The sequence below is a fragment of the Durio zibethinus genome, chromosome 6 (genome assembly GCF_047325235.1).
Source record: "Durio zibethinus cultivar Kanyao isolate XHJ-2024 chromosome 6, ASM4732523v1, whole genome shotgun sequence".
Lineage (NCBI taxonomy): Eukaryota > Viridiplantae > Streptophyta > Magnoliopsida > Malvales > Malvaceae > Durio > Durio zibethinus.
The window spans coordinates 31,039,633-31,062,720 of record NC_143167.1 but is presented as its reverse complement, the minus strand read 5'-3'; the positions used below and the strand labels follow the sequence as shown (position 1 = coordinate 31,062,720).

The following is a 23,088-nucleotide window of genomic DNA, read 5'->3' as shown; positions in this document are numbered from 1 at the left end:
CGTTGGAATATAAAACCTTGCAACAAAAGGAAAAAACCTTTACCCAAAGGCCAACAAAGCTAAGGAGCGAGGAATAAAGGACCCAAGAAAGCAAGCAGGAAGATAGATGAGATGAGATGCCCAAGAAAATGATGTCAATGCTCCCATCAGCTTAAGTGCTTGGCCTTTTAAGAGAGGTTCAATATAAATACATAGACTATCCCACACTGAAACATGGTCGCCACCATTGTAGCGTCTTTGGCTACTTCTCTTTTACCTTCATTTGTCCGTCACTCTCCTTCTACTTCTTTGTTTTTCACCACTTTACGGTCTTCATCTGGTCTTAGATTTTCTTTTGCAGTTGCTCCTTTGTGTTCTCGAAGAGCCAAGTTCATGGTACACACTATAGCTCGCTCCACTCTTGGCCTTACTCAGCCAGCCAACATCGAACACCCCAAGGTGAGCCTTTTTTTTTTTTTCCTCTGTTGGGTTTAAGCAAAATTTTTGGGTTTGTTTGAAAGTTTTGGGTTGAAAATTTTTGAGCTTTTGCTAATGGGGGTATTTATCTTTCTCAAAAAGAGTGAACTTTTTTTTTGTTAATTGTTTGGAGATAAAAATTTTTTTTAAGATTTGACCTTTGATTGTGGATTGATTCTTTAAAGGGTTTTTAGAAGTTTATATTTTGATGTGAATGTCATTGGATTGACAAGTATAGGCTTAATTCTGAAATTTTGGAGTAAAGATTGGCTAAACATTGTCAGTTTTTAATATTCATAGGATAAGATCATCTTACTTAGATTCTTGGATTCACTTTTGGTCTTAATATGTAAAGATTGTTTTGTTTGTGTGTGTTTAGTTTGGTGAAATACCAAAAAATAATACTAAATGGTTGTTGCCTTTTTATGAAAAATGCTGGAAAGATCTCTTTTGGTGCAAAAGAGATCGATGTGGCAGAATGGAAAGGAGACATACTAGCAGTTGGGGTCACTGAGAAAGACATGACCAAGGATGAAAACTCCAAGTTTCAAAACTCAATTTTGAAAAAATTAGATGACCTGTTGGGTGGTCTCTTGGCTGAGGCTTCTTCTGAGGAGGATTTCACAGGGAAAGCTGGCCAGTCGACAGTTCTTAGACTTCCCGGCCTTGGCTCCAAAAGGGTTGGTTTGATTGGGCTTGGACAGTCAGCTTCATCTCCAGCTGCTTTTCTTGGGCTTGGTGAGGCTGTTGCTGCAGCCGCAAAGACTGCTCAAGCCAATAGTGTGGCTGTCGTCCTTGCCTCTTCAGAAGGCCTCTCAAATGAGTCAAAGCTCAGTACTGCTTCGGCAATAGCATCTGGTAATGCCCTTATGATTTCTTAGTATCCTGATCGTTGCAGTTACTCCAAAGATTGAAGTTGATCTTTGTTGAATGGTGCATTCTCATAGGGACGATGCTTGGAATATATGAAGATAATAGATACAAGTCAGAGTCAAAGAAATCACAGCTTAAATCTGTAGATATTCTTGGTCTTGGAACTGGAACGGTGTTGGAGAAGAAGCTCAAGCATGCTGAAGATGTTTCTTCTGCTATAATATTTGGAAGAGAGCTTGTGAATTCACCAGCCAATGTACTTACCCCTGGTTCGTACGAGCATTATTCTTGCTTTTTCATCAATAATCCTTGCTTTTTGGTTAATTGTAAGGATGATTATTATTTAGTTTTATGCTTGAAGGCATAATTAGAAAGCTGAATTTCTAACTTGTCAGCGGTGGAGCTATAATTGGTTTTCTTAAGAAAGATTAGATAATTCTTAAATTTTGATCTAATGCATCTTTTTATCCTGCAGCTGCACTAGCTGCAGAGGCTTCAAAAATAGCTTTCTTCCATAGCAATGTTCTATCTGCAAACATCTTGACTGCAGAGCAGTGCAAGGAGTTGAAGATGGGATCTTATCTGGGAGTTGCTGCAGCATCTGCAAATCCCCCTCATTTCATCCATTTGTGCTACAAACCCCCAAGTGGACCTATTAAAGCCAAGTTAGCATTAGTTGGAAAAGGATTGACTTTTGACAGGTAATTTCTTATATACTTACATAGACATATTCTAGCAAGAAGATATTTTATGATTCAGTTACTGTAGGAAATAAAACAAGGACAGGGATGAGATGCCTGCATATTTTTTTTCTCAAGTTTGTGGTGCAATGCCATAAATAAAGAGATAGGTTCTTCCCTCAATAAGTGCTTATGTGCACATGTCAAGTTTTACCAGTAAACATGGAATTTCAATTTCCGTTTTTCCACTTCTTGCCATGTGCACCTATACATGTGTAACTTGACCAAAATTTCTTCCTAATGCAATTGGCATCTATTCAACATGAGTGGTTGGAATTTATGTCCCTTGTTCCTTTTTATACCAGCGGTGTATTTCTAGGTTTTGAATACTTGTCTTAAATGTTCTTAGTGGTGGCTACAATATCAAGACTGGACCTGGTTGCTCCATTGAGAGCATGAAAACTGACATGGCAGGTGCTGCAGCGGTTCTTGGTGCTGCAAAAGCCCTTGGGCAAATCAAACCTTCTGGAGTAGAGGTAAGTTGTTTGGTTGCTCTCATTTTGCTATTGTTCCTCTCCACCTTTCTCTCTCTCTCTCTGTGTCCTTTTAAAGTTATATTTTGAAAGGTTGGGGAAACGATGAGTATTCTTTTCTTATTGTGTTTTAGTTGTCCCTTCATTTTCAATTGCTTTTCCGATTTCTGCATGGAATCTAGCTTGTCACTTAGTAAATTTCCTAAAATGCAGGTTCATTTTATTGTTGCATCTTGTGAAAACATGATAAGTGGAACAGGTATGAGACCTGGAGATATTATCACAGCTTCAAATGGAAAGACAATCGAGGTATACTGTTTGATTTTGATTTAAAAAAAAAGGGAAAATTAAGGTTTAGGTAAATTATATGGTACCGTGACATTTATAACTGGGTTAATTTTGACTTTCTTCATTGTCTTTAATAAATAATTTGTTGCTTACTACACTGATTGCAGGTTAATAACACTGATGCGGAAGGCAGGCTTACACTTGCAGATGCTCTGGTATATGCTTGCAACCAGGGTGTTGAGAAGGTAAAGCTGAACGCTGCACATTGTGAATTTGTGATGGCAATTCTAAATTGCTTATTTTGTATTGGTAATCAGAATTGCATTTTAAGACTATGTTAACTTATTTTGCAGATAGTTGACCTGGCAACACTAACCGGGGCTTGTGTTGTTGCTCTTGGACCCTCAATTGCAGGTACATGCATGACATATGAATTCTACAATTCTTGGAAAATAGTGTTTCAAACGTTTCTTTTGTTAGTTTTGGAAGAAAGTATTGGGAACTTAATTTTTTTGTTATTTTTAATAATTATGATGACCTTTTTGTGAATGACAAGTAAGTTTGGAGAAACAAGAGGATATCCTAATGTTATGCACACATAAACATACATATTTGGTAGGGGTTATGAATTATATTCTTCATTTGCCTTGTAAACATTCAAATTTGAAACTTTAATAGTAATAATTGCATACAAGTTTCTTCTTTCCATTGAAAGTCCTTTTCCTGCTTCATAGTCAGTTTAGAAGGCCATTGCATTCATCATTTTATTGGTTGTTACTCAATCAGTTTAGAAGTCCTTTCCTTATTTGGCATGTACTATCTCATCACTGTCAATTCATTGGAAACCATTTTCCTTTTTAGGCGTCTTCACTCCCAGTGATGATCTAGCAAAGGAGGTATTGGAAGCTTCAGAGGTCAGTGGTGAGAAATTTTGGAGGATGCCACTAGAGGAAAGCTATTGGGAATCAATGAAATCAGGAGTTGCTGATATGGTAAATACTGGCAGTCGGCAAGGTGGTGCTATCACTGCAGCTCTGTTCTTGAAACAGGTATGTGATTTACACACACACACACACACACACAAAGATAGTCCAATCTCCTTGATGGAAACTTTTGCTGAATTTGATTGTTGAGCTATGGTTTTGCAGTTTGTTGATGAGAAAGTACAGTGGATGCACATTGACGTGGCTGGCCCTGCCCGGAATGATAAGACGCGTATGGCAACTGGATTTGGCGTCTCAACTTTGGTGGAATGGGTTCTTAAAAACTCTTCTTAAATGAAAGCTTAGAGCATGCTGGTGACAACTTTGGGGATGGATTCTGTGATATATGTTGCATGAATAAAAACATGTTCTGATGAAGAAGGTTGCTGCAGTGAAGTTATACAACTATATGCTTTTTTAATTAAAAAAACTTTAAATCAGCTTCATCTGTACCAGTAACTTTCATTTCCTTATCAGGCTTTATGATGATTGTGTTCTAACTTGGATGCCTATGTTATGGTTAAGTGAAGAACTTGGATAAACACAGGCCTTAAAAAAAAGTGGACATTAGAGGACAAGACTTGCTCTGTTCACACATCAGAAAGTAACTCTAATTTGAAAAATCTGTCCCGTCCTCCCTATATGAAAGGGTTTGCATCATCTTTGAAATTCTTTTGCTCAATTTCACAATGTTTTAGATGATAAGGTAAGGCAAGCTTCCTTCCTGTTTACTACTCCACTATGCTTGTTTTGTTTGTTTTAGGTCATTGGATAGGACCGCAAAACCTGGAAAAGCCACCAAAGATTGAAAAAACAAAAATTAAAACTCTCACGCAATCCATCGTTTTCTTCTCGGCAAGTGCTTCAACGTTCAAGGCTTCAAGCCTCGCACGTATTTGGTCAAAGCCTCTTACATTCTTTTTTCTTTTTTTTAATATATATAAGAAATAAAAATAAAAACAAACAACTTCGTATGTCCTAACTCCGCAGTAATACTTGAAAGTGTATAGCTGTCTCCGTTCAGACATAATTAGGAGCTTCCCTTGGCTTTTGTCTCTTTTTCTTTCTTAAACATTCAACTCACAAATCTTTTTTTTCTTTGTACCGCTAAAATTCACACTTTAACCAATACAACCAAACTCACAAGCATGGAATATACCCAACCTTTTTTAGCTCCTTTTTTGACTCTGGGTTTTGTTATCTGATCAATGATCATGTAGTTTTTGAAGACAACAATAGATTCAAAGGGAGAAAGAATACAAATTCTTTCTTGTTTGTTGAATTCAAAAATGAGTGTGTCTTTGACTGTAATGACGTTTAATCTGCTTGAAGACCAATCAGAAGACAGCCCAAATTCGTGGGAAAAGAGGAGGGATTTGTGCATAAGTGTCATCACTAGTTACTCCCCCATCATTCTTTGTACTCAACAAGGTATGACTCTCATTAAGTTTTCTTTCATTCTTTTTTTTTTTTTAATCTATGCTTGGATCTTTGTTGTCCCTATGGTTTATTGTTTTAAGTGATCTGGGTATTTCCTGATTTGAATTTTGGAGGTTGGTTTTTGTTCTTTGAGAAGGTGCTTAGAGTTTTGCTGTTGAAAATGCTTGGTTGGTGAATCGAAACTTTGTTTAATGTAAAATGTTGTTTTTGAGGGTTGTTTCAAGCTGGTTTATGTAATTTGGGGCCCTCCGTTTCTTTTCTTGATATGCTTGATCTGGCTTGATTTTATTGAGTTTCATTACTTTCTATTTTTTTTTTATTGTTATTTATTTCTTTCCTTTGTTTTTGTTATTTGCATTCAGGCGTAAAATCTCAACTGGATTATCTTCAGCAGGGGTTGCCAGGTACATTGTCAAATAATCATCATTCAACCTTTGAACTATTCACCTAATGTTAAACTCTTAAATCATACACTTATACCTAACTAGGAAGGATTAAAATTTTGCCATAACTTTAGTACTTATATGTGGATGATGAGAGCGATGTAATATTAGATATTCATTTTAGTACTTGATGCCCTCGTACCTCGCATGAAATGATTTAGATTATTTGTTCTGCATCATTTAGGTTTTGAAGTGCCAGAACCAGGCATTAGTGCTGGATAGATAAATCTGCATGCATGTTGAAACTACAGAAGATATTGAGATTGAGAGTTTTAGATTTATGCATCACCTTTGTTGTTGCTGCTGCCGTAAGGGGTGGAAAGATATTGTATTAAAGCTGGGATGAATTCAATCTTTTTCATTCTGATTGAAGATTAGCAGAAACACATACTTATCTGATATTTTAAAATTTATGTCTATATGGTTGGATTGAGTTGCATGTTTGAATATGTGTTTCCAAAATGAAGCATTCAAGATTTGGCTCATTTGGATGATCTTCAAGTAAATGCTCTTTCAAAGAAGTTTAAAATAAGGCACCTAAGTGGAAAAAAAAAAAAAAAAAAACCCAATTAGCATATCATGTAAAAGGAATGAAACATTAGATGTATTTTAACATGGACTAAGAGCGCCACTAAACACAATGGGGTAAGCTGTAAATTGCCTTCTCTTTTCCCTTCCTTTTTCTAGGGTCAAAGGCCTATGATGGCATTTGGTATTTTCATTTTCACCAAGTGTGTCATCTAACCACAGAAAAATTGAAACAAGAAAGGGAAGTATGTTTAAGAATAGACACTCTGATGAGCATGAAAGATTGAAAGGAACCTGAGGAATATCTAATCACCTTCGTGCTTGAAGGTAAATGATATAGAAGTAGTGCAACAGTCAAGAGTTGTGGGGAAAATACATAAACTCTACAATTTTCATTTTATTTTTGTGCATACAGAATAGAAATGCCAGATAGTTTTTCTTCGCTTGGTGTTTTCAGATTGTTTGGCAAATAGTTTCTTGCAGTTAAATTTGCATGTTGGGTCATTCGGGCCTCATGAGTCCTGAGTCATAATTTATTTCTTCTTATGCATCATTATGAAGGTTTGCAGTTTTGGCGGTGGGGCATCCTTCACCTTGTACTGTATGTCATTTGTGGCTCTCTCCCTTTTCTACTGTGTTTACCCCCTACCAACAAGATAGCATGTTATAGCATGTTCACCAATAATTTTGTTTCAAACATGATTTTTTTGTGATTCAAATTTGGCATAATGGAATATGATTATCTTATCTTTCTATGTTGTGCAAGCCTCCTAATTCATACTAAACATGGATGGATTTGGTTTTTGATGATCTATAGGTTATGATCAGTTCGGAATATCAAGAAAAGGGCCTCAGGACACTTCAGATGAACATTGTACAATCTTCTATGACAAGGAGAAGGTATCTTAGTAGTTTGTTGATTTTTATGATCTAATATTCTGGTACAGTGTATTAACATTCTTTTCATATTAATTGAAGGTAGAGCTGATTGAAGGTGGAACTTTTTGGTTGTCTGAGTCACCTTCTGTCCCTGGGAGCACAGCATGGGGTTCTGTAGTTCCATGTATTGCAACATGGGCTATATCCTTCTTTATTTAGATTACTATTTCAATCTACTATTAAATGAAGTTCCAGTTGCCGTTACCACTTCATAAAAAACCATTGTGTTGGTTTGTTTCCTTCACATGATGCCCACACATTTCAACTTAAAGGAGTTGAGCCGCCAGGATTCTCATTTCAGGTAGTAAATACTAACATGGATGAGTTCAATCCTCGTGCTCGTAGACGAAGTGCTTTGCTTACATGGCAACATATTGCATCCTTACCTCCTAGCTTACCGGTTGTGTATTGTGGAGGATTTAACACACAGAAGGAATCGACAACAGGGCGTTTTCTTCTTGGGAGATCAAGGTATTTTGTTTGGTACAGAACCATTTAGCTGTTTCATAACACATGTATCTTCAAATAAACAAACTAGGGGATTCCTCCACTCCAGTTGTCTTCTTTTGTATGGCAGTGAATTTAAAAGTGGCTTCCATTAGTTTTACTTGAATAGAGTATCAGCACTTTAATCTTCTTAGTGATATGAGGCTGACTTCTTTGCTACTGGCCTGTTTCTATTATATTTTATTAGAGAGCATGGTGTGGCGGGAGACATGAGGGATGTGTGGCCTAATGCCCGGGTGAGGAAAAATGTTTCTCTTATACACACTTATCACGGCTTCAAAGGTATTCTTCTTTCTCCAAATGCTGCTCTGTTAGTAAGGTCTCATGATGCTTGAACTTAATGATGATTTCATGCCTTCAGGTGACAAGCAGGGAGCTGTTGAATTCCTTAAGTTGATTTTTAGAGCACTCTGCCTCTGCTGGGACCGCCAAACCCAGGATCTACACATAGACTGGATTCTTTTCAGGGGTAGATCTCTGATGCCTGTTTTATGCGAAGTGGTCAATGATAACATGGATGGTTACTACCCATCCTCTCACTATCCTATATTTGCTAAGTTTCTGCTTCCACGTACTGTGAGATTGATAGAACCACCTACACTTACACAAGAGGAAAATTAGAGTGCTATTTGTTTGTAAGCTACGCTCTGTTCTTCTTTGAAACTCGGCAGATTGTCATTTCTTATGGGAATATAGGTCTTTCTCAATCATGAATCATTTGTGGCTCTACAAGTATTTTCAGGTGTTGACATTGTCATCTGAATTCTCATGGCCAGAAGGTAAGAAGGCATTTTCAAACTGATTCCAGCTTGTGTGTTTTCAGGTATATATTCCAGCTGGCCAGGCAATGGGCCAAACTGGCAGTGTAAAGGGGGCATATGTCGGAAAAGAACTTGCGATTGTTTGATTATTGTGAACCTTTGCTGGTTTTTTGAATTTTATTCTTTTGGTTCTGGAAATAACCTGTTGTTTTAGGTTGCTGAACCTTAAGCTCAGAAACCCACCCCTTTTAACTTGCAGAAATTTTGTTGCTAGTCTGAATATAGTCTCTATCCTATCATCTTAATCATCAGCATGCAGCTTATGCTATAGTTGATGGGTTATTCTTGATGTATCATCCTCTACACGTTATGCCAAGAATATTTGAAATATAGAGTCTAGAATGTAACTGGGATTGAGGGTTGCAACCTAGCCCAAGAATTTCAGGGGGGGTTTGCACTTGAACTAAAAAGACTTAAATAATGCTCAGGTTATGAACTTATGATTATGTTACTCTCTTCAATGATTGAAAGGTGAAAACCCCCTTTATATTGAAATTTGAGAGTAACAGATTCAACTAACAATTTTCCTCCTATTGGTGGATGCATCTTCTAACAAGCAGATTTGAGTAATGAATTTAAGGGCAACAAGTTTTGAGGTTGAAACCCAGAGGAAAAAACCATATTTAGCATGATAATGAATTTACTAAAACACTTATAAATCAGTAAACTTTGGGACAATAGGACAGAAGATTTCATGTTAGGGAAGGGAGATTTTTTGCCTTTGACGAAAATGTTTTACCTTTATCACAGTTGTCAAGTAAACAACAAGTTAGATGCAACATCTTAAGCACACTTGGAAATCATACCTAATCTAGAGATTGATAAATGACCAACTTGAACATATAAGTACAATACGTCATGAATTCTTTAACAATAATTTAAAATTGTATTTTAGTTTTGATTATTGTGAATAAACAGAACAATCCCCACGTGTCTTTGAGGTTGATGAGCTTATATAAATAGTTAAGATATATTAATGACAAGAATAATTAATAATGATGATCTTATTATTTGGTAAGAAAACAAAGTCAAGATCATGGCTCGCTTTGCGTAGGACTTCAAACAATAAAATTTTAAAATTTTGGTTTAACTAAATTAATTTATATAATTATTTTTAATAAATATTATTTAATAAATTTAAAATTTAAATCTCATCACATAAAATTATTTTCACAATCATTAAACAATAAAATATTTTATAAGAAAATTCAATAAACCAAAAATGATGCTCAAATAAATCAAAACAAACCTAATTCAAGAAACTCCATGGCTTAAAGAATTATTTATGTAAAAGGACCACTCCACATCAAGCTGTAATATTATTATTATTATGGGTTTTGCCACTTCCATTGTTAGGAGGTCACTCTCACCACCTACATTGCATCCCATTGTTTGGTGTGGGGGGGCAAAAAGGGTTTTCAGAAATCATACACGTTTTAGAGGTCTAAACAATTTTCCATTTTCCGGGAAAATTTGATAGAAATAATAAGAATTATTTCTTTCGGCTTCTAATCTCATTTATGAGAAATAAAAAATGGGTTCCTCAATGCTCAATTTGCAAGTTTTTCTTTGTTAATAATTTCTTCATGTTTTTAAATGTAGACTGACAATGAGACTGACACAAACTCAAAGCACATGTAAAACCATATGGCTCTCCATTTCTTTTTCTTTTTAATAAATGACTTATAAATATTTAAACAAAGAGAAAAATATTGTTTTGATTTTTGAAGATTCAATGAGAAATGGTGTAACAAACAAATAACAATGAAGAAATCATTGACCCAAAAAGAACAAAATTTACCGTAATGTCCATGGAGTCACCATCAAAGTAAACTCATCAAATCAAGACCGTACATCAAAATCAGAGAATTTAAATCTAACGGTTCGTGCCTAGGGAGGCCCCTCTGCAAACATATATTTCACTTCCCAGGCTTGTCTCGTTCTTCCCAACAAACCACCTTCCCCTTCTCTCTCTTTTATTTCTTCCGTCACAGACAAGAAAATTCAACTCAACGACACCAATTACAAGGCAAAGCAGGTCATTTCTTTGTTAGTTTCGTTTCAATACAGGGAAAAGTGGGAATCCGGGTAATCGGATCTAGATCCGGGGCAAAACCCATGGCGGGTCATAGGTTTCACGTCGCATGGTTCTTCTCCTTGTTTGGTCTCTTATTCCTTCGTACCCATTGCTTCTACCTCCCTGGTGTTGCCCCTGAAGATTTCCAAAAGGTCAGTTTCCTGACATGCATGCGTGCATGTATGTTATGTTAATGTACGGATCATCATCATCATGTATTTTGGATCTTTGGGTTGACTTGGATTTTCCATTCTGTTATTGGGTTTTATTTAGATCTGCGTTTTATGATCTCTAGAATCGCTATTTTGGTTTAATGAATTTGGATATGATGTTTCTATGGAAGTTAGTCTGATAAGTTTTAAAGTTTGTATCTTTCCGTTGTTTCAAGCTGCTAGTTTATTATCAATACGATAAGTTCCAGGTCAGTTCGGCTTAAATTTGGAAGAATGTTTATGAAATTTGAACATTGATTAAAACTCACCGAGTCTTTCATGCTCAATGATCAACCTCCAGGATCTTTGATTCAACTAAAGTGATGGTTTAATGTAGTTTATTTGATGTTCCTTTTTCTCCAATTATGCAGGGGGATCCATTGTTGGTGAAAGTGAATAAGCTGACTTCAACTAAAACACAACTTCCTTATTCCTACTATTCCCTACCTTATTGTCAACCTGAGCACATACTTGACAGCGCAGAGAATCTTGGGGAAGTCCTCCGTGGTGATCGAATCGAAAACTCTCCTTATGTGGTGAGTTTGGACTCCAAAATCATTTCTTTACGTCTCGTTACTACTGTGTTTTGGTTTTTCTGTGGTTGACAGGATTATTTATTTGCAGTTTAAAATGAGAGAACCACAAATGTGCAATATTGTATGTCGTAAAATTCTTGACAAAAAAACTGCAAAGGCATTCAAGGAGAAGATCGATGATGAGTATCAAGTTAACATGTAAGGATCTCATTCAGGAAATCTTATTTATGGTATTCCAGTTCTTCTTTGATTAGCTGCTGATATTTATGGTGTGTTTGTGACAGGATTTTGGATAACCTTCCATTGGTTGTTCCCATAAGAAGGCCTGATCTGGAAAATGTTGTAGTGTATCAGCATGGATATCATGTTGGTCTCAGAGGACTGTATGCTGGGGTAAGTGATAGATTGATTGGCATCTTTTTAGAATAATTTTTAATATTTGCCATGTGCTGGTGCTAGCAATGCTGGTTTGCTGTTTGTACTTGCAGAGCAAGGAAGAGAAACATTTTATCCATAATCACTTGACATTTGCAGTCAAATATCACAAGGATCCACTGTCAGATTCTGCAAGAATTGTTGGATTTGAGGTCAAACCATTCAGGTTAAAAATTTTTATTCTTTATGACAGTGGCATATCTGTTACCTTTAATTTCTCTTACCATTTGTGTTTATTTTCTATATTTCTTAGCTAATCATTTTGATGAATGCAGTGTTAAACACGAATATGTGGGTGAGTGGAATGAGAAGACCCGTCTGACAACCTGTGATCCCCATGCAAAACGTGCTGTTACTAGTTCTGAATCTCCTCAAGAGGTTGAAGAAAATAAGGAGATCATATTTACTTATGATGTTGAATTCCAGGTCAGCTCTTTGCAAAATGAGCATGCCATGCCACTTGTTACAGTTTGGCTAGCGTGTATGATGTTATATCATTCTAAACAACTTGCTACTTGTTGTCATTTTGCAGGAGAGTGATGTAAAGTGGGCATCCCGATGGGATACCTATCTTCTCATGGCTGATGATCAGATCCATTGGTTCTCAATTGTTAATTCTTTAATGATTGTACTTTTCCTCTCAGGGATGGTGGCTATGATCATGCTGCGAACTCTTTATAGGGATATCTCCAAGTACAACCAACTTGAAACCCAAGAAGAAGCCCAAGAGGAGACCGGGTGGAAGCTGGTCCATGGGGATGTTTTCAGGACTCCAACAAACTCTGACTTACTCTGTGTATATGTGGGAACAGGGGTTCAGTTTTTTGGTATGATTCTTGTTACCATGATCTTTGCTCTCCTTGGCTTCCTGTCCCCCTCAAATAGAGGTGGGTTAATGACAGCCATGCTTCTACTCTGGGTCTTCATGGGCCTGTTTGCTGGATACTCCTCGGCTCGTCTCTATAAGCTGTTCAAGGGAACAGAATGGAAGAAAATCACACTCAAAACGGCGTTTATGTTCCCTGCAACTCTCTTTGTTATTTTCTTTGTCTTGAACGCTCTGATATGGGGCCAGAAATCCTCTGGGGCGGTGCCATTTGGAACCATGTTTGCTCTGGTATTTTTGTGGTTTGGCATCTCAGTCCCACTCGTTTTTGTGGGTAGCTATATTGGTTTTAAGAAGCCAGCAATCGAGGATCCAGTAAAAACTAATAAGATCCCAAGGCAAATTCCAGAACAAGCTTGGTACATGAACCCAACCTTCTCCATCCTAATTGGGGGCATACTTCCATTTGGCGCTGTCTTTATTGAGCTCTTTTTCATCCTCACTTCAATATGGTTGCATCAGTTTTATTACATATTTGGCTTCCTCTTCATTGTCTTTGTCATTCTTATTGTCACTTGTGCCGAGATCACAGTTGTACTCTGCTACTTCCAGCTGTGCAGTGAGGATTATCTATGGTGGTGGAGGTCATACTTGACTTCGGGTTCTTCAGCGCTTTACCTATTCCTCTATGCTGCCTTCTACTTCTTTACAAAGCTTGAGATCACGAAGCCAGTATCTGGAGTTTTGTACTTTGGGTACATGTTGATCGTATCTTATGCATTCTTCGTGCTGACTGGTACAATTGGTTTCTATGCTTGTTTCTGGTTCACAAGGCTCATCTACTCATCAGTGAAGATTGATTGATCTATTATTGCAACTTGAGGAAAATTGCCAGTTTGTTTCATCATGGGGATGCTAAAATTATCCCAAAAAGAATCAGAAATGCAGGGCATCCTTGCTCGTGGAGTTTCCATTTGGGTTCAGTTGTGAATCTTTGATCATAGAAATTGTTAATTTTTTTTTAGGCTTCTTCATACAGGTTCTTTGGCAGTTACTAGTTAACTTTTTAATTGGTTCCATTACTGTTTTTGTATAAGACCCTTGGAGAGATTGTTAAAGCAATCTGTTCTCAATGCATATTCTAGAAATGAAAGAATTCTTGTATTCACACTTTTAATAGTGTTTGTTTATCCTGCAATTCTGTCAAGAAAAAATTCATAATCTGTGTTCTTAAGGAAAAGAAATGGAAGTTATCAATTCATATCTGAGCTGTCTATAGGCAGTATGAATTGATTCAATCGTGGAAGCCTATGACCTTTTTTTGGCCGATGCATTCAAGGATTTAGACAACCATTAGCACTAGTTGACAAGATTTCCTTGCATTCAACCCATCGAGACTTGTCCTTTAAGCTTGGAAAGCATTCTCAGCTGGACCAAAAAGAGAGCATGAAATAATACTTCTCTTTTTTATGGATCAAGACAAGATATCAAGGCATTGGGATTTGAATCGGACGTTAATCAACACGATGTGGAGTCAGATGCGCTACCTTTGCGTCACGGATCCCTTTGCTTATATGCAAGGAAATAAATAACAGGGGTTTGGCTAGGTCGATTATTGAATTAACCACTAAAAAATTTTTAGTAAATTAAACATGCAACTATAAAAGTAAATAAGCATGGAACATCTAGTGATAGAAATATGGGAAATGAAGGAAACGCAGAACCAAAACAGAAAAATAACAGGAAAAAAGGGGAGCAATTTCATGTTCAGGATGCATAACTGCTGGAATCAAGCAGTTGGCTTAACGTAATTGCTTGAAACTCCTTCAATGAGGGTGGATTCTGAGTTGACAGGTCCTCAGAAACTTTGTTGCATACTTGGTCGAGATTGTGGACTGGCATGTAAGCATAGAGAGGCTAGTTTTACAATTGAGACCACTTTTGCTGCTGTTTGTTTCCTAGGAAGTGGAAGACGCTGGTCTAACAGATCTTTCAGTAGTAAATGATTGACGGTTGCTGATGATGAACATCAAGGAGAGACCGAAGAAAATGATGATGACAAAGAAGATATGAGATCCCCAGGATGCCTTCCCATGAGTGTTTCCAATGCCACGACCCCGAAGCTGAAGACATCGCATTTTTCATTCACTTGCATGGTATAAGCAAGCTCTACAAAAGAAAAATATCTGCTCAGAAACACTAAGAACTCAAGTGCATTAATATCTTTGGCATTATGACTTCAGCTTGTGTAGAACAATTTACTTATCCAAATTCAATGCTGTCTGGTTTCTGTCTTAGCATTATCATTCCATTAAATCTTGTAATCTAATATCTTCAATTGCAGCTTAAAAGTGCAATAGAGCAAGAATACAAACCAATAATAAAAGAAGAAAAAGATGGGAAGAAAATAAAACATACCTGGAGCCGTGTAACCAAAAGTGCCTTCAAAGGGGGTCCAATTGGATGAGTCAGGCTTTACAAACCTGGCAGCGCCAAAGTCCGCTACATGAGCCTCGTATTCTGAATCTAGCAGAATATTCTTACTTGAAATGTCACGATGGACTATAGGAGGGGAGCAGTCATGATGCATATAGGACACAGCATTAGCCATGCCTTTAACAACATTTATCCTCTTAATCCAATCAAATTCCATTGCTTCTTGTTCAGTCCTTAAGATCTTCTCCAGTCTGCCCCCTTCCAAGAACTCGTAAACCAAAATTGAGTGTCGAGGATGGGAACAGAAACCATAAAGCTTCAAAATATTGCGATGGCGTATTTCAGTCAAGGCCTGAATCTCACTGTTAAAAGCTCTTTGGTCTGCCACCCCACCTTCCGAAAGTGGGTGAAGTTTTTTCACAGCAACTACTTGACCATTTGGCAATTGTGCTTTGTAAACGCTTCCATATCCTCCAACTCCAATGCAGTATTTGGAGTCAAATTCTTCAGTTGCTTCAACTATGTTTTTGTACATCCTTTTCCCATCATAGTTGCAGATTGTAAACAGATTATCACTTACTACTGTCCCTGGCGTGTTCTCAGTGTTCCTCACTCTTGGTTTGAAAGAAGAAAGAATCCCAAAGACAACACATACAAGAAGTAGTGTGCATAAAATAGGGACTACAGTAGCAATTACAATTCTGTTTGTCTTTTTCTGGTCAAGTTTGTGGCTTACATTTGAAGAGCATGATTCCAAACCAGTGATATTTCCGCACAAACCTTTATTGTTTCTGAAAGCCTCAAATGAAGCCTCCTGAAAGGCCTTATTGTCTGGAATAGGACCCTCCAACTGATTGTGGGATATATCAACAGAAGTTAAGCTTAACAAATCATCAAAAGTTGATGGAATATGACCCAAGAGCTTATTGTGAGAGAGATTAAGCCTTTGTAAAGTTTTCAAGTTGCCAATTTGCTTTGGTACTTCTCCTATCAGCAAATTCTGACTGAGATCAAGAATTTCAAGGAAAGAAAAGCTGCCAAACTCAGACGGAATTCCTCCACTCAATCTATTGATGCTCAAATTCAGTTCCAAGAGTTTCTCACACTTCGTCAATCCTCTTGGGATGGAGCCATTTAAGTTGTTTGCTGCCAAGTTAAGACGCTGAATACCAGATAGCATTCCAATTTCCTGAGGAATTCTGCCTGAAAGATGATTATCATTCAGCATAAGGTTGAACAACAATTTTAAGTCTCCCAGTTCCTTTGGAATGCCCCCAATTAGATTATTTGAAGAAAGGTCACATACTTGTAGCTGAGTTGCCTTTCCAAGTTCAGCGGGCATCTCACCGGAGATATTATTGTTTGAGAGCCTTAGGCTTGTTAGATTGTGGCACTGACCCCATTTTGATGACAGCTCACCATTAAATTTATTATCACTCAAATCTAGATAGTCCAAATTCGGGTATATGCCTAAATCTTCAGATACATACCCGGTAAGTTGATTGTGTTCAAGCCGAACTCTGTGTAAGCTGGTACAATTCTTCAAGCTCTTGGGGATTGGACCTGTGAAATAGTTGTTATGTGCAGTAAAATTTTCAAGTACTCTACCAAGGCACACCTGTTGTGGTAAATGGCCAATCAAGTAGTTTTCAGAGAGTAGAAAAACTTTCAGACTTGTAAGATTATTCATCTCTGCCGGAACGAAGCCACTGAGGCTGTTGTTGAACAGCCTTAAGTCAACAAGGGATCGGAGCTTACCTAATTCCCAAGGAATTGAGCCATGTAACTTATTGCATTGTAGTAATAATTCAATGAGATTGGTTAAGTTTCCAATATTAGAAAGGAATAAACCCTGAAAGTTCGTTAAGGTGAAGGTAAAGATATGACAAGTTTTTCAAGTTTCCTATAGAAGCAGGGATTAAACCCAGTGAGATTTGCCATTGCCAATTCAAGGTCAATGAAAGATCTAAGTCTTCCAATTTCGTGAGGAATTGAACCACAAAATTTGTTAGCAGTGTTGTTATTTTTGAAGCAAAGAAAACTTTACTCACTGTTCCATTTCTTAACATAAAAAACATTACAATTTAAAACCTAATTAATAACTACCCACTAAAATCATAGTCTTAAGATTAAGCCATGACCACCAGCATGAATAACAAAAAAAATAACCAACACCAAAAAAATGGGTACAACATGAAACATTCAACTAAGCAACATTCATGAATCCACATTAGCAGTCCTAAACACATCTTCTAACACTCCTCCTTGCTTTAGGAGCTGCAAACACCAAGTTTTGTCCTCAGAAATTTAAACTTGCTAATTGGCAGTGGCTTGGTGAAAACATCTGCAACATGATCTTCTATTTTATAGTAGACAAGAACAACGGCTCCATCTTTCTGTACTTCCCTTAAGAAGAATAATTTAATATTAAAATGTTTAGTTTTCCTGTGAAACACAAGATTTTGAGAGATAGCGATGACAGCTTGGTTGTCAACAAGAATCTTTGTGCTTTCCTCCTGCTCTAAGTTAAGATCGATTAAAATCTTCCTTAGCCACAAAGCTTGATTAACAGCAGTTGTTGCAACAATAAACTCTGCTTCAGCTGTGGATTGAGCTACAATTTCTTATTTTTTCGAGCTTCGTGAGAAAACAACAGAACCAAGTGTGAAACAATAGCCTGAAGTACTCTTCATATCATCAATGAAACCTCTCCAATCACTGTCTGAAAAACCAACTAGCTTGAACTCTTTGCTCTTTGTGTATTTAATGCCAAAATCACTTGTGCCTTTGACATATCTAAGCACTCTCTTTGCAGCCTTGAGATGCCATTCACTTGCACAATGCATAAACCGAGACAAAATGTTTACAGCATTCAAAATGTCAGGCCGAGTTACTGTGAGAAACATTAAGCAACCAATCAGGCTTCTGAAATATGCCTGATCAATCTTCTCTATTCCATCTTCTTTACAGAGCTTTTTCTTTGAATTCATTGGTGTCCTCATTTCTTTACATTCTTCGAGTTTAAACTTCTTCAGAATCTCTTTGGCATATTTCTTCTGACAGATGAAGACTTCATGTTCATTCTGTTTGATTTCCATTCCAAGAAAAAAGGTCATCAATCCAAGATCTGTCATTTCAAAAAACTCCATCATCTCTTGCTTAAACTTCTCCATAATACTTATGTTGTTTCCTGTCACAAGTAAGTCATCCACATATAGTGAGATGATAAGAATGTCAGCTCCATTGTGCTTGACATATAATGTTGATTCAGATAAGCTTTTAACAAATCTCAAGTTTTGTAAATGTTCATCAATCCTGTTGTACAAGCTCTTGGAGCTTGCTTCAATCCATAAAGTACTTTTTTAAGAAAATAAACATTGTTTTCTTCTCCTTCCTTGACATAGCCTTCTAGTTGTTCTACATAAATCTCCTCATGTAGAAAACCATTCAAGAATGCTGACTTGACATCTAATTGGTGCACTTTCCAATTCTTTTGTGCTACAACGACAAGTAAGAGTCTGATGGTGTCGAGTCTAACGATTGGTGCGAAGGTATCTGAGTAGTCCACACCGAGTATTTGAGCATATCCTTTGACCACGAGTCTAGCTTTATACTTGTTGATTGAGCCATCAGCATTAAGCTTGGTTCTGTACACCCATTTGACTCCAATTACTTTTCTGTTTTGGGGTTGATCAACCAACTCCCATGTTTCATTCCTTTCAATCATGAATAGCTCCTCCTTCATTGCAGCAATCCAATTTTGATCCGCTTGGCCTCTTCATAATTTGTAGGTTTACACACAGCAATATTGCATCTTTGATAAACATCAGAAAGTAGTCTTGTACCTCTGATAGAACTGTCATCTACCATTTCATTCTTTCAATCTCCAATGCTAGGAAACTTGAGCTTGTGCTCTTTTAAGGTTGGATCCATCTTTTTTGCATCATCCTAGTTCCACTCTTCATCTTCCATAAAGTGCACATCCCTGCTTATAATAATTTTTTCAATTTGTGGTTGAAAAACTTTATAAGCTTTTGCAACTGAGCTGTAGCTAATAAGATGCCTGGAAGTGCTCTTTTATCTAATTTATCTTTCTTGGTCTATGGAACATAAGTGAAGCACAAACATCCAAATATTTTAAGGAAATTCAGAGATGGTTTATAACCATACCATGCCTCAAAGGGTGTTTGATCCTTCACTGCTCTTATGGGAAGCCTATTTTGCAAAAAAACAGCAATATTTGCTGCTTCAACCCAAAATTACTTTGGCAAGTTCTTCTCATGTAGCATACATCGTGTCATCTTCAATATGAATCTATTCCGTCTTTCACTTACTCCATTTTGTTGTGGAGTGTATGGAGCGGTTAATTGATATTAGATGCCTGCCTCTTCACAAAAACGAGTGAATGCTTCAGAGATGTACTCTTTGCCATTGTCTGATCTGAGAGTTTGAATTCTATAGCCACTCTCGTTCTCAACTCTGGCTTTAAAGTTTCAGAAGACTTGAGCCATCTTTGACTTGTACTTTAAAAAGAAGATCCAACACATACGGGTGAAATCATCAATGAATGGAACATACTAAAGACTACCTTTCAAAAAAGACGTTCTTTGTGGGCCTGCAATGTCAGTATGAATTAATTGTAACTTTTTTTATGTCTCCATGTTGCCTTAGGAAATGGTTTTCTACTTTGCTTTCCAAACTGACATGCTTTGCAGTTTGGAATATGATCATCAAGTTCTGAAAAATCTTTTACTATTTTCTTGGATTTCATCTGCAGCAGCCCCTGATGATGATAGTGCCCGAGCCTCTTGTACCATACTTCAGTGATATTTTTTTTTATTGAGAAAGCAGTTTGCTCCTCCTCCAATATATTTAGAGCAAAGTTTTTCCCTTTCATTTTTACTTTGAAAATATCTTGGCCAACTGCATCTTTAATCAAGCAACTTTTATCTTCGAACACAACTTTATAACCCTTTTCAATTAGTTGTCCAACACTTAACAAGTTTTGATCAATTTCAAGGACATATAATACATCATAAATGAACTTTGTACCTGAACAAGTTGAAATTGCAACTGTTCCTTTTCCTTTCACAGTTATGTACTTGCCATTACCAACTCGAACTTTCAATGAGTTTGCATTGCTTAGTTCCCTAAATAGATCCTTGTCATGTGTCATGTGTCATGTGGTTAGTACAACCATTATTTATAAGCCAACTCTCACTTGATTCGATGCCGGAGAAACATGTAGCTACGAACAGGTGATCCTCCTCCTCTTGATCAGCAATCTTTGCATCTTCACCATGTTACAAATTTTTGTTTTTGCAGATAATAGCTTCATGCCCCATCTGATTACATTTAGTGCATTTAGCATCAGGTCTTTTCCAGCATCTAAATGGAGGATGATCCTTTTTTCCATAATGTTGGCAAGGTGAATAGGATTTCTTCTTATTTTCATTCTTTCCTTTTGCATTGGCTGATGCAGTACTTGCACCATTTTCTTCAAAATCATTTTTCTTCTTTCTTTTGCTTTTGGCCACATTTTGATGCTTGACAGCCAAAGCTCCTTCAATTGTTGTATCTTCCCTCATCAGTCTTCTTTGTTCTTGTGCTTGCAAAGCGTTAAGCAATTCTGCTAAGAAAATTTTTGACAGATCCTTTGTATTTTCCAAGGCAGTGATGGTTGCTTCATATCTTTCAGGTATTATAACACAAATTTTTTCTACAATTCTTGAGTCAGTAAATTCAGATCCAAGAAGCTTTATTTTGTTTGCGATACTCAAAAGCCTATCGGAGTAATCTTTAATCGTCTCGGAGTCCTTCATTCTTTAAAGTTCAAATTCTCTAATCAAGTTAAGGACTTGCATCCCTTTAATTCTTTCATCTCCTTCATATTCATTCTTGAGATAATCTCATATCTCTTTTGCTGACTTCAGAGACATAATACGAGTGAAGATGATGAATGAGACTGTAGCAAACAAGTAGGCATTTGCCTTTGATTTCTTTGTCTTCTTTTCTTTCTATGCTTTAATCTGTGCCATGATGGGATTGTTTGGAAGTGTAGGAATTTCATAATCTTCTTCCACTGCTTCTCAAAGATCTAAAGCTTCCAACTATGTCTCCATACGTACTACCAAAATTTGATAGTTGTCTCCATCGAACACCGCCGGAGCAATTGTGGAGAAACTACCTTCAACTTTCATGACGTATCAATTTCACACACAGATCCCTTAAGAAGATAGCTCTGATACCAAATATTGTTATTTTTGAAGCAAAAAAAATTTTACTCATTGTTCCATTTCTTAACATCAGAAACATTACAATTTAAAGCCTAATTAATAACTACCCAATAAAATCATAGTACTAAGATTAAGCAAAAAAAATAACCAACACCAAAAAAATAGGAACAACATGAAACATTCAACTAATCAACATTCATGAATCCACATTAGTAGTCTTAAACACATCTTCTAACAAGCAGAAAGGTAAAGTAAAGACACTGTGGTCAAGTTTCCTATAGAAGCGGGAATTTCACCGGTAAGACTGTTATTGGACAAACTGAGCTGATCAAGGGAACTCAGCATTCCAATTTCTTTTGGTATGGGCCCCGAAATTTTATTGTTATGAAGGCGAGGATCAGATAAGCCGCTTAAGTTTCCAACGGAGGGAGGGAGAGAACCGACCAGATTATTGTCAGAGACAGTAAGTCTATACAGGGACTTCAACATTCCAACTTGTTGAGGTATAGCACCGGAGAGCTTGTTTTTGTGCAAGTAGAGAAAGAACAGGTCTGTCAGGTTTCCTATGGAAGGAGGGATTGAACCTGTCAGAATGTTTTTTTCCAGATAAAGCTCTGAAAGAGACCTCAACTCTCCTATTTCAAACGGAATATTTCCAGAAAGACAATTGGAAGACAAGTCGAGGTAGGTTAGTCTAGATAGGTTACCAATATCTGATGGAATGGTTCCATTCAGAGAATTGTTCCCTAGATCAAGAATATTAAGTTTGGGGAAAGAAGAGAAGCTAAAATCATGCAGTGTACCTTTCAAACTGGAACTTGAAAGGTTTAAATGGCTGACCCTTCTAGACTTGTCACAAATGATCCCGATCCAATGGCAGAGGCCGTTTCCAACCCAAGAAGACAGGAAAGATTGGCTTTGATTATCAAGACTAGCCTTCCATTTTAGAAGAGCATTTGCTTCCTTCTGTCTTGTTGATGCTTCGTCTCTAAAAGTGCCAGGAACAGAAAAAGTTGAAACAGAAACTGAACCAAAGACATGGAAAGAAGAAACCAGCAGCAGGGTGAAGAAGAAGAACAAGACCCGGATGGATGAAGATGATTGTTTTTCTAAAAAAAGTACCATAGCTTAAGATTGCAAGGGCAATAATATTGGTTACGGTCTACTTTAAAAGGAAAATAGTTGCCCAGAATGTGAAGAAGTATTTGTGGAAATGAGGAAATTCTTGTTCTCTACTCTTTCACATTTCATGGTGGATATCAGGACATACACCGTGTTTGTTGGGCCTGAAACATAAGACGTAGCTTCATCTTTGTTTAGATATTTTGGTCCAGAATGTCAGGTGTCAATCATAAAGTCAACAATTAAGTGCTCGATACGTTATCATCCACTGAAGTTTTCTTTTCGTGGCAATTTCATCAAGAAAAAAAACAGTCTGATCAATCCCAAAGCAATGGATAGACAACTCAACCCACACTGAAATATTAAAGTGTTTAAAAAAAACAAAATGTAGATATATAAATGTGAATTTTAATGTTTTAACTAACAACTGGTAGAAATATATAATACGAGAATTATTTTTGTATTTAACCCTTTTAAATTTACATTCTATGTGCTCAAGAAGAACTTAACTAAGAGCTATTACATTACATGGTTCCAATATTCCAGACTAAAAAGACTTTCAAAGATAAAAATTCTAGTAGAACATAGCTGCCCTCGAGTAGAGCAACCTCTAGGCTCTACCCATATATTGATTCTATTCTACCTAACCTAGTCGACCTTACGGAATTCATTTGCAGATATAGCCCCCTTTTTGCAACAGTGCTGATACCATTTGAA

The 23,088-nt window shown here is 36.9% G+C and overlaps 3 protein-coding genes and 1 pseudogene across 5 annotated transcripts; 3 read left to right on the top strand and 1 right to left on the bottom strand.

Moving 5' to 3' along the window:
* Positions 1-41: 41 nt before the first annotated feature.
* Positions 42-4,313, top strand: LOC111284913 (leucine aminopeptidase 1-like). The gene is made up of 10 exons (XM_022874012.2): positions 42-438; positions 900-1,314; positions 1,404-1,598; positions 1,805-2,030; positions 2,419-2,545; positions 2,756-2,851; positions 2,998-3,075; positions 3,184-3,244; positions 3,692-3,879; positions 3,979-4,313. Exons 1-10 carry the CDS (start codon positions 214-216, stop codon positions 4,105-4,107), a joined length of 1,740 nt encoding a protein of 579 aa, XP_022729747.1. The 5' UTR covers positions 42-213; the 3' UTR covers positions 4,108-4,313.
* Positions 4,314-4,914: 601 nt separating this feature from the next.
* LOC111284914 (uncharacterized) lies at positions 4,915-8,711 on the top strand. Of its 2 annotated transcripts, XR_002689632.2 has the most exons (8): positions 4,915-5,244; positions 5,616-5,657; positions 7,042-7,124; positions 7,203-7,304; positions 7,420-7,634; positions 7,858-7,952; positions 8,032-8,412; positions 8,494-8,711. XR_002689632.2 is itself a non-coding variant. In XM_022874013.2 (7 exons), the coding sequence occupies exons 1-7, from the start codon at positions 5,103-5,105 to the stop codon at positions 8,289-8,291; spliced, it is 939 nt and encodes a 312-aa protein (XP_022729748.1). In that variant the 5' UTR covers positions 4,915-5,102; the 3' UTR covers positions 8,292-8,711. The 2 variants fall into 2 exon arrangements, 1 of the variants encoding a protein (XP_022729748.1); XM_022874013.2 differs by having other exon boundaries at positions 8,032-8,711.
* A 1,686-nt stretch (positions 8,712-10,397) lies between these two features.
* LOC111284912 (transmembrane 9 superfamily member 10-like) lies at positions 10,398-13,754 on the top strand. The gene is made up of 7 exons (XM_022874011.2): positions 10,398-10,720; positions 11,152-11,316; positions 11,405-11,514; positions 11,601-11,709; positions 11,805-11,917; positions 12,027-12,177; positions 12,284-13,754. Exons 1-7 carry the CDS (start codon positions 10,610-10,612, stop codon positions 13,439-13,441), a joined length of 1,917 nt encoding a protein of 638 aa, XP_022729746.2. The 5' UTR covers positions 10,398-10,609; the 3' UTR covers positions 13,442-13,754.
* A 484-nt stretch (positions 13,755-14,238) lies between these two features.
* LOC111284448 (uncharacterized) lies at positions 14,239-22,511 on the bottom strand (annotated as a pseudogene). The gene is made up of 3 exons (XR_016343058.1): positions 21,494-22,511; positions 14,996-17,030; positions 14,239-14,746 (listed from the first exon to the last, which is right to left on the bottom strand). The product of XR_016343058.1 is annotated as an uncharacterized LOC111284448 (transcript).
* Between the last annotated feature and the right edge of the window lie 577 nt (positions 22,512-23,088).